The sequence below is a fragment of the Salmo trutta genome, chromosome 17, assembly GCF_901001165.1.
Source record: "Salmo trutta chromosome 17, fSalTru1.1, whole genome shotgun sequence".
Lineage (NCBI taxonomy): Eukaryota > Metazoa > Chordata > Actinopteri > Salmoniformes > Salmonidae > Salmo > Salmo trutta.
Window position 1 is genome coordinate 19,698,078 of NC_042973.1, and position 16,184 is coordinate 19,714,261.

The 16,184-nt window shown below is 41.4% G+C and overlaps 1 protein-coding gene across 2 annotated transcripts in view; it reads left to right on the plus strand.

The window, feature by feature from the left end:
• LOC115151821 (potassium/sodium hyperpolarization-activated cyclic nucleotide-gated channel 2) overlaps positions 1–16,184 on the plus strand; it is an 84,276-nt gene that overhangs the window by 4,552 nt on the left and 63,540 nt on the right. For both annotated transcript variants that reach the window (XM_029696076.1, XM_029696077.1), the window contains exon 2: positions 10,108–10,531. In XM_029696076.1, coding sequence (XP_029551936.1) covers positions 10,108–10,531 — 424 coding nt within the window. The remainder of the gene's footprint in view (positions 1–10,107; positions 10,532–16,184) is intronic.

Below are 16,184 nucleotides of genomic sequence, written 5' to 3' on the forward strand. Positions count from 1 at the left end.
TTGCTCGCATATGCTTTTTCAGTTCTGCCAACAAATTTTCTATGGGCTTGAGGTCAGGGCTTTGTGATGACCACTCCAATACCTTGACTTTGTTGTCCTTAAGCCATTTTGCCACAGCTTTGGATGTATGCTTGGGGTTATTGTCCATTTGGAAGACGCATTCGCGATCAAGCTTTAATTTCCTGACTGATGTCTTGAGATGTTGCTTCAATATATCCACATAATTTTCCTCCCTCATGATGCCATCTATTTTGTGAAGTGCACCAGTCCCTCCTGCAGCAAAGCACCCCCACAACATGATGCTGCCACCCCTGTGCTTCACGGTTGGGATGGTGTTCTTCGGCTTGCAAGCATCCCTCTTTTTCTCCCAAACATAACGATGGTCATTATGCCCAAACAGTTCTATTTTTGTTTCATCAGACCAATAGGACATTTCTCCAAAAAGTACGATCTTTGTCCCCATGTGCAGTTGCAAACCGTAGTCTGGCCTTTTCATGGCGGTTTTGGAGCAGTGGCTTCTTCCTTGCTGAGTGGCCTTTCAGGTTATGTCAATATAGGACTCGTTTTCCTGTTGATATAGATACTTTTGTACCTTTTTCCTCCAGCATCTTCACAAGGTCCTTTGCTGTTGTTCTGGGATTGGTTTGCACTTTTCGCACCAAAGTACGTTAATCTCTAGGAGACAGAACGCGTCTCCTTCCTGAGCGGTATGACGGCTGCATGGTCCCATGGTGTTTATACTTGCGTACTATTGTTTGTACAGATGAACGTGGTACCTTCAGGCGTTTGGAAATTGCTCCCAAGGATGAACCAGACTTGTGGAGGTCTACAATTTTTTTCTGAGGTCTTGGCTGATTTCTTTTGATTTCCCCATGATGTCAAGCAAAGTGGCACTGAGTTTGAAGGTAGGCCTTGAAATACATCCACAGGTACACCTCCAATTGACTCAAATTATGTAATTTAGCCTATCAGAAGCTTCTAAAGCCATGACATAATTTTCTGGAATTTTCCAAGCTGTTTAAAGGCGCAGTCAACTTAGTGTATGTAAACTTCTGACCCACTGGAATTGTGATACAGTGAGTTATAAGTGAAATAATCTGTCTATAAACAATTGTTGGAAAAATTATCTGTGTCATGCACAAAGTAGATGTCCTAACCGACTTGCCAAAACTATAGTTTGATAGCAAGAAATTTGTGGTTGAAAACAAGTTTTAATGACTCCAACCTAAGTATATGTAAACTACCGACTTCAACTGTATGCTGCCAATTGAGCAACATCTATTGCAGGATAAATCAATGTTAAAGTTTACATAGCTGACCATATATAGATGTTAAATTGTATTTTTTATGTTGGATATGTAGGCTTCTTCTAACCCATTGCTTTCTACTACCACAATAATATGATTAAATTATATCTTTACATTAAAAACCAAAGTCTATCATAATTCCAGTCATTTCAATAAATGTTATACCCCATGATCTTCCAGAATAGGACTTGGAAATATGGAACTATAGATTAGCCAAATTGTTTTTACCTGAGCATAACTCCAAAACTAAGGACTTATTAGCCAGCCCTACTCTGTTGTTTATGATTTTGTTGTCATGGAGGACTGATTGGGGCTCATTGATTCGAGATGAACAAAAAAATGCTGCGCTCATGGACTGGCATGCTTTGAGCGCTGCTAAAAAGTGCTATTTACATGTGAAAAATGTATGTCATATGCTGCATTTGCTATAGGCCTATTGTTTACCTTTTTGTTGGTGACACTTTGATATCTTGATAATATGCAGCTGTTTAAAGGGAAAATCAACAGATGAAAAAATAACAAAATTGTTGGAACTCTGTTTTGGTAAAAAGCTGAGGGGTAGGCCTGGAGAAATGTAACCACTCTCAGATTAATAGACAGAGCTATGCATTTAAAGACTGACCATCCATGATAGCAAAATGATTGTTTTAACCATGTTATGAGGGTATACAGTGTTTGTTTACATTTACAATGTTTACAAACATTGGAGAAAAACAAGCTTATATTTTGGGTTCTCATGGAGTGTGACAGTTATAAGTTATGTTCTTCAAGAATCAAATGATATACAGTACCAGTCAAAAGTTTGGACACACCTACTCATTCAACTGTTTTTCTTTATTTTTGACTATTTTCTACATTTCTACATAATAACTATGAAATAACACATATGATATCATGTAGTAACCCAAAAAGTGTTAAACAAATCAAAATATATTTTATATTTGAGATTCTTCAAAGTAGCTGATGACAGCTTTGTACACTCTTGGCATTCTCTCAGCCAGCTTCTCCTGGAATGCTTCTCCAACAGTTTTGAAGGAGTTCCCACATATGCTGAGCACTTGTTGGCTGCTTTTCCATCACTCTGCAGTCCAACTCATCCCAAACCATCTCAGATGGGTTGAGGTTGGGTGATTGTGGAGGCCAGGTCATCTGATGCAGCACTTCATCACTCTCGTTCTTGGTCAAATAGCACTTACACAGCCTGGAGGTGTGTTGGGTTATTGTCCTGTTGAAAAACAAATGATAATCCCACTAAGCGCAAACCAGATGAGATGGTGTATCGCTGCATAATGCTGTGGTAGCCATGCTGGTTAAGTGTGCCTTGAATTCTAAATAAATCACAGACAGTGTCACCAGCAAAGCACCCCCACACAATCCCACCTCCTCCTCCATGCTTCATGGTGGGAACCACACATGCGGAGATCATCCTTTCACCTACTCTTCGTTTCACAATGACACGGCGGTTGGAACCAAAAATCTCAAATTTGGACTCATCAGACAGATTTCCACAGGGTTAATGTCTATTGCTCGTGTTTCTTGGCTCAATCAAATCTCTTATTCTTATTGGTGTCCATTAGTAGTAGTTTCTTTGTTCCTTGTTTGTCAACAGTTGATGTTGAGATGTGTCTGTTACTTGAACTCTGTGAAGCATTTATTTGGGCTGCAATCTGAGGTGCAGAAATTCTAATGAATTTATCATCTGTCTCTGCTAGGTAAAGCTTCGCCTTATCTCAGCTCACTGGTCACCATAGCAGCACCCACTCATAGCACGCGCTCCAGTAGGTATATCTCATTGGTCAATCTAGAAGAAAAAGAAACGCACACCTATTAAGGCGAGGTGCTGGCTAGCGGAGTAGAAAACTTGAAAATAAGGGAGAGCCGCACACTCTAGGAGCTCAGATGCAAAAATGTAATATCCAACGTTTCGACAGCCAAGCTGTCTTCATCAGGGTATCATCACAAACACTGTGAGATGACTCGTTTATATAGTGTCAGAAGACACACAGGTGTCTGTAATCATGGCCAAATGTGGCCTAATATCATTGGTTAACTCTGAAATATAAAAATGGCATACAAAGAACATACAAAAGAACAAATGGATAGCATACGATCATAGATACATTTTAGACTACACAAGCTTACAAACAATTACAATGGCAAAGTCACAGAAATCACAAGAATGGATTCAAATCAAAGTCTACATTGAGACCGAAGGGAGCAAGGGTCTTTAAATTAAAGATCCAGGCAGCCTCTCGTTTTAACAATAAATTATCAAGGTCGCCCCCTCTCTTAGGGAGGGTGACATGTTCGATGCCAATATAACGCAGAGACAAAATCGAGTAGTTTGCTTCCATAAAGTGGGCAGCAACTGGGTAAGTCAAGTTTTTGCACCTAATGGTGCTACGATGCTCTGAGATACGTACTTTTAATTCACGCTTTGTTTTACCCACATCATTTTTACCACAAGGACAAGTTATAAGATAAATAACTGCCTTAGTGGATTCATGAATGTTGGGGCAGTTACCCACTCAGTTAGGGTAGCATGTACTTTTCTAATAGTAGGGTATGAGAGAACTTTACAGTGATCACAACTGTAGTTACCATGTTGATAATTTTGCATTTGTCTAGCTACTGTTACCGACTTTAAAGTAGACCCACAACTTTTGTTTAGTCTGGACAATATTGCAAAACATGTTGATGCTTTCAGTATCACTGAAGGTGTTGACTCATACTGCTTTTTCTATTCCTTTGCATGGGTGAACGGGATGGATGCCACACACCAATAACTCAAGCTGAACTGGAAGAGGTGGCTGCAGCTATGGTCCATGTTGTATCTACAACTGTCTCCATACGGACAGGACAATACATACACTGCTTTGAAGGACCCTGCCCAACCCAAATGCTTCAAGTGGCACAATTACGTCAGAGGCTTGAACAAACTAGCTGAACGCATTGCTAATACCGTCCCAAAAACATTGCCATTCCCATGCTGTTTCATTCTGTGTATCTCAAATAAATGTCTGTGTGTGATACGTTGTGGTATTTTTTTCCCTGTGTTGACAGTTGCATTGGTCAAAATAACAAGCATTACAAATGTATTTATACATTTTCTTTCTTTGATTTTGGTCTAGGTGCCAGTTCCCACATCTTAAGTTGTGTACTCTGTAGGGTTTTCTGTCTATATAATATTACTTGTTGATGAAATTAACTCATACACTGTAAAATATAAAGTACCAGTCAAAGGTTTGGACACACCTATTCATTGGGATGGTGTGGGTGTGCTTTGCTGGTGACGCTGTCAGTGATTTATTTAGAATTCAAGACACATTTAACCAGCATGGCTACCGCAGCATTCTGCAGCGATATACCATCCCATCTGGTTTGTGCTTAGTGGGACTATCATGTGTTTTTCAACAGGACAATGACCCAACACACCTCCAGGCTGTGTAAGGGCTATTTGACGAAGAAGGAGAGTGATGGAGTGCTGCATCAGATGACCTGGCCTCCACAATCATCCGACATCAACCCAATTTAGATGTTTTGGGATGAGTTGGACCGCAGAGTGATGGAATAGCAGCCAACAAGTACTCAGCTGGTTGAGAGAATGCCGAGCGTGTGCAAAGCTGTCATCAAGGCAAAGGGTGGCTACTTTAAAGAATTTAAAATATAACATATTTTGATTTGTTGAAAAATGTTTTTTGGTTACTACAGTATTCCATATGTGTTATTTCATAGTTTTGATGTCTTCACTATTATTCTGCAATGTAGAAAATAGCAAAAATAAAGAAAAACCCTTGAATGAGTAGGTGTGTCTAAACTTTTGACTGGTACTGTATATACAGTGAGCTCCAAAAGCTCCAAAAGTATTGAGACAGTGGCACATTTTTTATGTTTTTTTAGCCTCTGTACTCCAGCACGTTGGATATGAAAGTGCAGACTGGCAGCTTTAATTTGAGGGTATTTTCATCCATATCGGGTGAACCGTTTAGAAATTACAGAACTTTTTGTACATGGTTCCCCCATTTTAGGGGACCAAAGGTATTGGGACAAATTGATTTATATGTGTATTAAAGTAGTCAAAAGTTTAGTATTTTGTCCCATATTCCTAGCATGCAATGATTACATCAAGGTTGTGACTCTACAAACGTGTTGGAGGCATTTGCTGTTTGTTTTGGTTTTGTTTCAGATTATTTTGTGGCTAATAGAAATTAATGGTAAATAATGTATTGTGTCATTTTGGAATCACTTTTATTGTAGATATGTTTCCAAACATTTCTATATGGATTCTGGATGTAACTCTGAGTTGGATGCTGGATGTAACTCAATATTAGGAAGGTGTTCTTAATGTTTTGTACACTCAGTGTATATCACCTCACCTGCTTTGTCCTTATCCCTCACTATTCTCATCCCATTTTCACAGATCCCAAACAGGGGCGGATTGGGACATGAATCCGGCCCTGGCATTTTATCCACACCAGCCCACATCACTGCATGTGCCCCCCCCCCCTCCCCCCATGGCAGGCCATCAGCCATACACACACACCCCATACCCACACATACACCCTGACCCTACACACCCTACTTAGACACAGGCAGGAGTGCTGATGCATAACATTACATGTTGATATGTTATATGATCAAAACACATTTTTCTGTCAAACACATAGGGGGAGAGGAGGGTAGCTTGCTCATCAAAGCAGAAGGCCCCAGCGTGGGCACAGGCACAGGAGCAGACATTTTCATTATAGTAATCATGAGGATAATGCACTTTACTGTTTGACCCATGATTGTAGCCGCCCAAAATATATGATGTTTTGAGTGAGGTGACAATGTAGAATGTGTTCTATCTATGTTTATAGGCACACTTTCCGTTTTTTTACAATCCATGACCATAGCTATTTAACTGATGACAGAATCGGAGCTGGTCTCTTTGCTAATGCCGTGTTTTACGTTTAATGTGAGTTTGCTTGACCTCAGTTTAGCTTATCAGCAAACCCAACAAGCTCTCACACTCTCACATCAGAATTAAACGTTCATCCATGTTTCTCGTACAGAAAATGTTGAAGTTGTTCCAAACATCACATTTTGAAGTGTTTAAAGTAAAATTTAGGCATTAACTCTGAATTCTTAAGGTTAGGCATTAACTCTGAATGTTTAAGTTAAGGATTAAGGTTTGGGATAGGTTTAAAATAAAAATCGGAAAAACTACTTTCTATTGCTGGATTCAGACGTGGATGGACCTCGAATACTGACTTGTATCATGGGTGACCTGGCTGAGAAAACCGGGCTGGCCCATCTTGATAGGGGGGCAGGCCGGCCATTTCCCATTGATCAGCCAAAGGCTCATTATAGATTTGATTAACAGAGAAATTGCACTCAAAAATGTTGTCTTTAAAATAGGCCCATGTCACCCTTTTCATTGTTTTATTTTTATATAAAAAAATATATTTTTGTGAGTGTCAATTTCGACCAGTCTACCCCAAAAAATGTTTTGTCTAGCCCATCTGGTATTTGACAGAATTGCCAGAAGGCCCGTCTGCCCCTGCTCCCAAATCAGATGCTTCTGTCTAAGACAGCCTCTCCCTCCTATGGTGACAGCTATTTTTAAGCCAACTGATAATCAGTGCCATTCTAAGAAGCTCCAGGATTTTTTATTTGGTCGATTCCAGATCTTGATGTGCCAAGAAAGAGTTAAGATATTATCTCTTCTAGTGGTTTTTAAGGTGAAGGATGAATTATGCTATTAAACAGTGCACCCTCCACTCTTTCCCTCTTTCCTAATCATGAACTCATCTTTTAGAGAAATAAAAATTACCCAAAGGGACTTACGATGAACCCATAAGACTTCTTAGTGATGTAAATGTAAAGCATTACTGTTATGTCATGTTTGTAAGGTAGCGTACAGTTTTCAGGCTAGGTTCACATAGGGAGTAATACTTAGGATACGTTCTCATGAGGTCATTGTTGAGAAAATGGGGAGAAACAAGGGTTTTGCTCTAATATTACAGGCAGCTTTGATGAAACTGCTTTAAAACTATGTGTTGACATGTCAGTGGTGAGTTTGACTTTCTAGTAAACTTGACAGAGACACTTTCTTAATAGGGCACAACTTTATAGCCAAAGGAGATTACTCGGAACTGTGACGACTGCGAACATTGGGCTCCTGTGTTGTGACCTCTGAAAAGTCTTGATTGCAAATGTGATAGTCATGGTTTTGTAGAATGTGCACATTTGACAATTAGCCTATAGCCATATGTTTGAGTTTCATTGCGGCCTGTTAGGAAGTTATTAATTTTCCATTGACAGACAAAACTGTCAACATGACATAGCATACTGACACATAGTCTACTGTGCACCTGGTCTGGTGTTTAGACGGTGGCTCTCCCATATGGTCAAGCAATTTGGAAACTTTTCTGCAAAATGTATGGCATTTTTGTTACGTAGCCTACTGCAGCAACTTCCCGTTAGAATTATGATAGGCCTACATCTCATCACTCACACAGTCGAGTCATCGATGTTAGATTCCAATCTGGCAGGATCAGTCAGTCAAGACATTACTCAGCACCACACACCTATCAGTTACGCTCTTCCCAAGCATTAGACTCCCGAGACAGCAATATTGATATCCACTGATATTATTCTAGGTGCAATATTCAATATGTTTTTTCAGTTTTGCTCTTCAATATTAATCCATCGTTTACCTCACACATGTTACTGTCAAATGTAATATTCCATATTCCATACAGGCCTACTTGTCATTTAAAGGGTGACTATCTCAGGATATAACTTAGCAGTCACAATAATTCAAATATGCTGATACTATCCTGTTTACACTTACACTATATATACAAAAGTATGTGGACTCCCTTGCTGACAGGTATATAAAATTGTGCAAACAGCCATGCAATCTCCATTGACAAACATTGTCAGCAGAACGGCCTTACTGAAGGGCTCAGTGACTTTCAACGTGGCACCGTCATAGGATGCAACCTTTCCAACAAGTCAGTTTGTCAAATTTCTGCCCTACTAAAGCTGCCCTGGTCAACTGTAAGTGCTGTTATTGTGAAGGGGAAGTCTAGGAGCAACAATGGCTCAGCCATAAAGTGGTAGGCCACACAGGCTCACAGAACGGGACCGCCAAGTGCTGAAGCCCGTAGCACCATAAAATCGTCTGTCCTCGGGTTGCCACACCCGCTCCCGAGTTCCAAACTGCCTTTGGAAGCAACATCAGCACAATAACTGTTCGTCGGGACCTTCATGAAATGGGCTTCCATGGCCGAGCAGCCGCACAAAAGCCTAAGATGTATTTTACATTTTTTAAATGTTTTAATTAACCTTTATTTAACTAGGCAAGTCAGTTTAAGAACAAATTCTTATTTGCAATGACGGCGTACACCAGCCAAACCCGGACGACGCTGGGCCAATTTTGCGCGGCCCTATGGGACTCCCAATCACGGCCTGTTGTGATACAGCCTGGATCACCATGTGCAATGCGAAGCATCGGCTGGAGTGGTGTAAAGCTCACCACCATTGGACTCTGGAGCTGTGGAAACGTCTTCTCTGGAGGGATGAATCACACTTCACCATCTGGCAGTCCAACGGACAAATCTGCATTTGGCGGATGCCAGGAGAACGCTGCCTGCCCGAATGCATAGTGACAACTGTAAAGTTTGGTGGAGGAAGTGGTGGTCTGGGGCTGTTTTTCATGGTTTCGGGTAGGCCCCTTAGTTCCAGTGAAGGGAAATCTTAACGCTACAGCATACAATGGCATTCTACACAATTCTGTACTTCAAAATTTGTTTCCTTTCCTGTTTTAGCATAAAAATGCCCACATGCACAATGCGAGGTCCGTACAGAAATGGTTTGTCAAGATCGGTGTGGAAGAACTTGACTGGCCTGTACAGAGCCCTGACCTCAACCCCATCAAACACCTTTGGGATGAATTGGAAGGCAGACTGCGAGCCAGGCCTAATTGCCCAACATCAGTGCTCGACCTCACTAATGCTCTTGTGGCTGAATGGAGGCAAGTCCCCATCTTGTGGAAAGCCTTCCCAGAAGAGTGGAGGCTGTTATAGCAGCAAAGGGGGAACCAACTCCATATTAATGCCCGTGATTTTGGAATGAAATGTTTGATGAGCAGTTGTCCAAATACTCTTGGTCATTTAGTGTATGTCACCCTTTGTTCTTGTAGCAAGGATTTAGAATCAATTCACCATCCAGCGCTACTCTCATGAGACTCTCTCTCTTCTCGGCTCCCCTAGTTACAGTAAGCAGAGTAGGTACTTGTCCGATGGATAAAGCAACATCAGCATCTTTACTGGCGTGATATGCACAGCAAACAGCAACAGAGAACATTTGCTCATAATGAAAACAGTGATACAACAGTTTCCACTTGCACTCAAACACATGATATACCCCAGTGACTTACTGTACTTTTACTGTACTGTTATTACAATGAGTAATAGCCCATCAATTTGTACACTTTTGAATGCACGATTGAATTGTCAATTGATCCACATCATCATCCCTACAATAGAAGCCAACAGATGACTTTGATATGAATTCAATTAATATATTTGTGTGACTTTTTTGTTTTGTTGTGATAACCAGTTGAGAGGGGGAAGGTGAATATTTTGTATAAGCTTCCATCTCCCTGATTCAACAGTTGATGAAGAATGCCATTGTGGGAGTCAACTGTTTATACCTGAACCTTACCTGGAGTTGAAGTTCAGGTTTCTTGAGTTCCTCCACCTTAACTGTCTCTCTGTCCCCTAACCTGCTTCTCCACTCTGCTCTCTAGGTTCTACTGGGATTTCACCATGCTGATGTTCATGGTGGGCAACCTCATCATCATCCCCGTGGGGATCACCTTCTTCAAGGACGAGACCACCGCACCCTGGATCATCTTCAACGTGGTCTCTGACACCTTCTTCCTCATGGACCTGGTCCTCAACTTCCGCACAGGCATCGTTTTAGAGGACAATACTGAGATCATCCTGGACCCCAAGAAGATCAAGAGGACATACCTGAAGACCTGGTTTGTGGTGGACTTTATCTCCTCCATCCCTGTGGATTATATCTTCTTGATCGTGGAGAAGGGGATCGACTCTGAGGTGTATAAAACAGCCAGAGCCCTGAGGATCGTGCGCTTTACCAAGATCCTCAGTCTGCTGAGGCTGCTCAGGCTGTCCAGGCTAATTCGCTATGTCCACCAATGGGAAGAGGTAAGCTGGGCTCTAGAACTTACATTGTCCAATAGCAGGAGGAGATGGGATTCGCAATACTTTTCTATAATTTACACAGGCCAATAGACTTGTGGGTTGTTATTAAGCAACAAAAACGTTGTGTGCGCAAATTCAGGGCAAAACAACTATGAATTCAAAATAATTATTGACAACATGTAACATGCACGAGCATCATTTTCGTGACGTTGTCAGGCAACCCGTCTATGAGAGGCTACACACTATGGGTCAAGTACTTGCATTGACCAATGGAAAGAGGGGGTAGGATGGACAAGGCATAGGCCAAAATCCCTTTTATAATACAATTTCAAGGCAGCAGTAGCAAGAATAAAACACAAGTGAGTCAGATTGAACATCATCAACCCATCCTATTTCTGGGAAGTGTTTTTCCAGTAATAGGCTAGTCTCACTATCACAGGCCTTTAACACTGTTGTGTCTGTATCTGAAGTGATGTATATCAGCAGGATGCTGAGATTCACAGCTTTGCTTTCTCAGCGGTCAGCATCACAGCATTGGGCCATGGAGCGCAGCCAGTTACATATAGCGACAACATGAAAGACAGTAGTTCATGTTCAAAGGAAAATAACATGAAAACAGCATACCCACAACAAAGACGGTTTTGAATGAATTCCTGTGATCAGCAGCTGTCCAGACAAGCAGTATGGCTTATTAATCACACAGTCTCGCTGTCTTCATGTATATTTCCTGTCTTAGATCAAAACCAAACATCCCATTTGATCAGCATGTGTGTTTATTGACTGTCTTGAATCTGAGGTGTGAATGTTAATGAGATGTGATTAAGTGTACTGCCTAATACATCACAGAGGAACTTCTAATGGTGTGTCTTCATAGACAAACAGCTCTATTACACATCTTTGACAGGAATAAGTAAAGTTTCCATTCTACACTGGATAATCTATGTATATTAAGGACACAGTGCATTTGAAAACTATTCAGACCCCTTCCCTTTTTCCACATTTTGTTACGTTACAGCCTTACACTAAAATTGCTTAAATCATTTTTTATCCTCATTAATCTACACACAATACCCCAATAATGACAAAGCGAAAATAGGTTTTAAGAAATGTATATATATAAAAAACCACTTAAATACCTTATTTACATAAGTATAAGTCAGACTCTTTGCTATGAGACTCGAAATTGAGCTCAGGTGCATCCTGTTTCCATTGATCATCCTTGAGATGTTTCTACAACTTGATTGGAGTCCACCCGTGGTAAATTCAATTGATTGTACATGATTTGGAAAGGCACAAACATGTCTATATAAGGTCCCACAGTTGACAGTGCATTTCAGAGCATAAAACCAAGCCATGAGGTTAAAGGAATTGTCCATAGAGCTCCGAGACAGGATTGTGTCAAGGCACAGATCTGGGGAAGTGTACCAAAAAATGTCTGCAGCATAGAAGGTCCCCAAGAACACAGTGGCCTCCATCATTCTTAAATGGAAGAAGTTTGGAACCACCAAGACTCTTCCTAGAGCCAGCCGGCCGGCCAAACTAAACAATCGGGGGAGAAGGGTCTTGGTCAGGGAGGTAACCAAGAACCCGATGGTCCCTCTGACAGAGCTCCAGAGTTCCTCTGTGGAGATGGGAGAGACATCCAGAAGGACAACCATCTCTGCAGCACTCCGCCAATCATGCCTTTATGGAGTGGCCAGACAGAAGCCATTCCTCAGTAAAAGGCACATGACAGCCCTCTTGGAGTTAAGGACTCTCAGACCATGAGAAACAAGATTCTCTGTTCTGATTGAACCAAGACTAAACTCTTTGGCCTGAACGCCAAGCATCACGTCTGGGGGAAACCTGGCACCAACACTACGGTGAAACATGGTGGTGGCAGCATCATGCTGTGGGGATGTTTTTCAGCGGCAGGGACTGGGAGACTAGTCAGGATCGAGGGAAAGATGAACGGAGCAAAGTGCAGAGAGATCCTTGATGAAAACCTGCTCCAGAGCGCTCAGGACCTCAGAATGGGGTGCAGGTTCACCTTCCAACAGGACAACAGCAGTGCTTCTTCTCTGATTGATTTAGAGATTCAAGGGGCTATCATCGTTAAACAATATAAGTGATTTTATTTAACCTTTATTTAATTGGCAAGACAGTTAAGAACAAATTCTTATTTACAATGACGTCCTACCAAAAGGCAAAAGGCCTCCGACGGGGCGGGAGCATGGATCATTTTGTATTTTTATTAAACAAAAATATAGGACAAAACACACATCACGACAAGAGAGACAACACAACACTACATAAAGAAAAACCTAAGACAACAACATAGCATGGAAGCAACACATGACAACAACATGGTAGCAACACAACATGGCAGCAGCACAACATGGTAGCAGCACAAAACAGGGTACAAACATTATTGGGCACAGACAACAGCACAAAGGGCAAGAAGGTACAGTGAGGGAAAAAAGTATTTGATCCCCTGCTGATTTTGTACGTTTGCCCACTGACAAAGAAATGATCAGTCTATCATTTTAATGGTAGGTTTATTTGAACAGTGAGAGACAGAATAACAACAACAAAAATCCAGAAAAACGCATGTCAAAAATGTTATAAATTGATTTGCATTTTAATGATGGAAATAAGTATTTGACCCCCTCTCAATCAAAAAGATTTCTGGCTCCCAGGTGTCTTTTATACAGGTAACGAGCTGAGATTAGGAGCACACTCTTAAAACCTCTTACATCTAGATGTTCCGCTAGCGGAACGTCTGCTCCAATATCCAATGATGGGCGGGGCGCGAAATACAAACTCCTCTAAAATCCGAAAACTTCCACTTTTCAAACATATGACTATTTTACAGCTATTTAAAGACAAGACTCTCGTTAATCTAACCACACTGTCCGATTTCAAAAAGGCTTTACAGCGAAAGCAAAACATTAGATTATGTCAGCAGAGTACCCAGCCAGAAATAATCAGACACCCATTTTTCAAGCTAGCATATAATGTCACAAAAAACAAAACCACAGCTAAATGCAGCACTAACCTTTGATTATCTTCATCAGATGACACACCTAGGACATTATGTTGTACAATACATGCATGTCTGTTCAATCAAGTTCATATTTATATCAAAAAACAGCTTTTTACATTAGCATGTGACGTTCAGAACTAGCATTCCCACCGAACACTTCCGGTGAATTTACTAAATTACTCACGATAAACGCTCACAAAAAGCATTACAATTATTTAAAGAATTATAGATACAGAACTCTATGCACTCGATATGTCCGATTTTAAAATAGCTTTTCGGATGAAGCACATTTTGCAATATTCTAAGTACATAGCCCGGCATCACAGGGCTAGCTATTTAGACACCCAACCAGTTTAGCCTTCACCAAAATCACATTTCCTATAAGAAAAATGGTCTTACCTTTCCTGTTCTTCGTCAGAATGCACTCCCAGGACTTCTACTTCAATAACAAATGTTGGTTTGGTCCCAAATAATCCATCGTTATGTTCCATCAACGACGTTTTGTTCGTGCGTTCTAGACACTATCCCAATGGTAAATCACGGTCGTGCGCATGGCGCAGAACGTGACAAAAAAATTCTAAATATTCCATTACCGTACTTCGAAGCATGTCAACCGCTGTTTAAAACCAATTTTTATGCAATTTATCTCGTAGAAAAGCGATAATATTCCGACCGGGAATCTGCATGTCTGTAAACTGAGGGAAAAACCGAAAGACAGGGGCGGGGCAGGTCGCGAGCCTAAGCAATTCTCCACTGATTGCCCACTTAGCTTTTGCTCTCGTGTGCTTCAGTCAGGGCTTTGAATTACGTCATTCCTGTTTTTCCCGGGCTCTGAGAGCCCATTGGAGACGTGGGAAATGTCACGTAAGAGCAGAGATCCTTTGTAATAGATAGAGAGAATCAACAAGGGCAAGAAATGTTCAGACAGGGTACTTCCTGAACAGAACTTTCTCAGGTTTTTGCCTGCCATAGGAGTTCTGTTATACTCACAGACACCATTCAAACAGTTTTAGAAACTTTGGAGTGTTTTCTATCCAAAGCTAATAATTATATGCATATTCTAGTTTCTGGGCAGGACTAATAATCAGATTAAATCGGGTACGTTTTTTATCCAACCGTGAAAATACTGCCCCCTAGTCATAAGAGGTTAAAGGGAGTGCTCCTAATCTCAGCTTGTTACCTGTATAAAAGACACCTGTCCACAGAAGAAATCAATCAATCAGATTCCAAACTCTCCACCATGGCCAAGACCAAAGAGCTCTCCAAGGATGTCAGGGACAAGATTGTAGACCTACACAAGGCTGGATTGGGCTAGAAGATCATCGCCAAGCAGCTTGGTGAGAAGGTGACAACAGTTGGTGCGATTATTCGCAAATGGAAGAAACACAAAAGAACTATCAATCTCCCTCGGCCTGGGGCTCCATGCAAGATCTCACCTCGTGGAGTTGCAATGATCATGAGAACGGTGAGGAATCAGCCCAGAACTACACGGGAGGATCTTGTCAATGATCTCAAGGCAGCTGGGACCATAGTCACCAAGAAAACAATTGGTAACACACTACGCCATGAAGAACTGAAATCCTGCAGCGCCCGCAAGGTTCCACTGCTCAAGAAAGAACATATACATGCCCGTCTGAAGTTTGCCAATGAACATCTGAACGATTCAGAGGACAACTGGGTGAAAGTTTTGTGGTCAGATGAGACCAAAATGGAGCTCTTTGGCATCAACTCAACTCGCCGTGTTTGGAATAGGAGGAATGCTGCCTGACCCCTAGAACACCATCCCCACCATCAAACATGGAGGTGGAAACATTATGCTTTGGGGGTGTTTTTCTGCTAAGGGGACAGGACAACTTCACAGCATCAAAAGGACGATGGACGGGGCCATGTACCATCAAATCTTGGGTGAGAACCTCCTTCCCTCAGCCAGGGCATTGAAAATGGGTCGTGGATGGGTATTCCAGCATGACAATGACCCAAAACACACAGGCAAGTTAACAAAGGAGTGGCTTAAGAAGAAGCACATTAAGGTCCTGGAGTGGCCTAGCCAGTCTCCAGACCTTAATCCAATAGAAAATCTATGGAGGGAGCTGAAGGTTCGAGTTGCCAAACGTCAGCCTCAAAACCTTAATGACTTGGAGAAGATCTGCAAAGAGGAGTGGGACAAAATCCCTCCTGAGATGTGTGCAAACCTGGTGGCCAACTACAAGAAACGTCTGACCTCTGTGATTGCCAACAAGGGTTTTGCCACCAAGTACTAAGTCATGTTTTGCAGAGGGGTCAAATACTTATTTCCATCATTAAAATGCTAATCATTTTATAACATTTTTGACATGCGGTTTTCTGGATTTTTTTGTTGTTATTCTGTCTCTCACTGTTCAAATAAACCTACCATTAAAATTATAGACTGATAATTTCTTTGTCAGTGGGCAAACATACAAAATCAGCAGGGGATCAAATAATTTTTTCCCTCACTGTAGAGACAACAATACATCATGCAAAGCAGCCACAACTGTCAGCAAGATTGTCCGTGATTGAGTCTTTTAATGAAGAGATTGAGAAACTGTCCAGTTTGAATGTTTGTTGCAGCTCGTTCCAGTTGCTAGCTGCAGCGAACTGAAAAGATGAGCG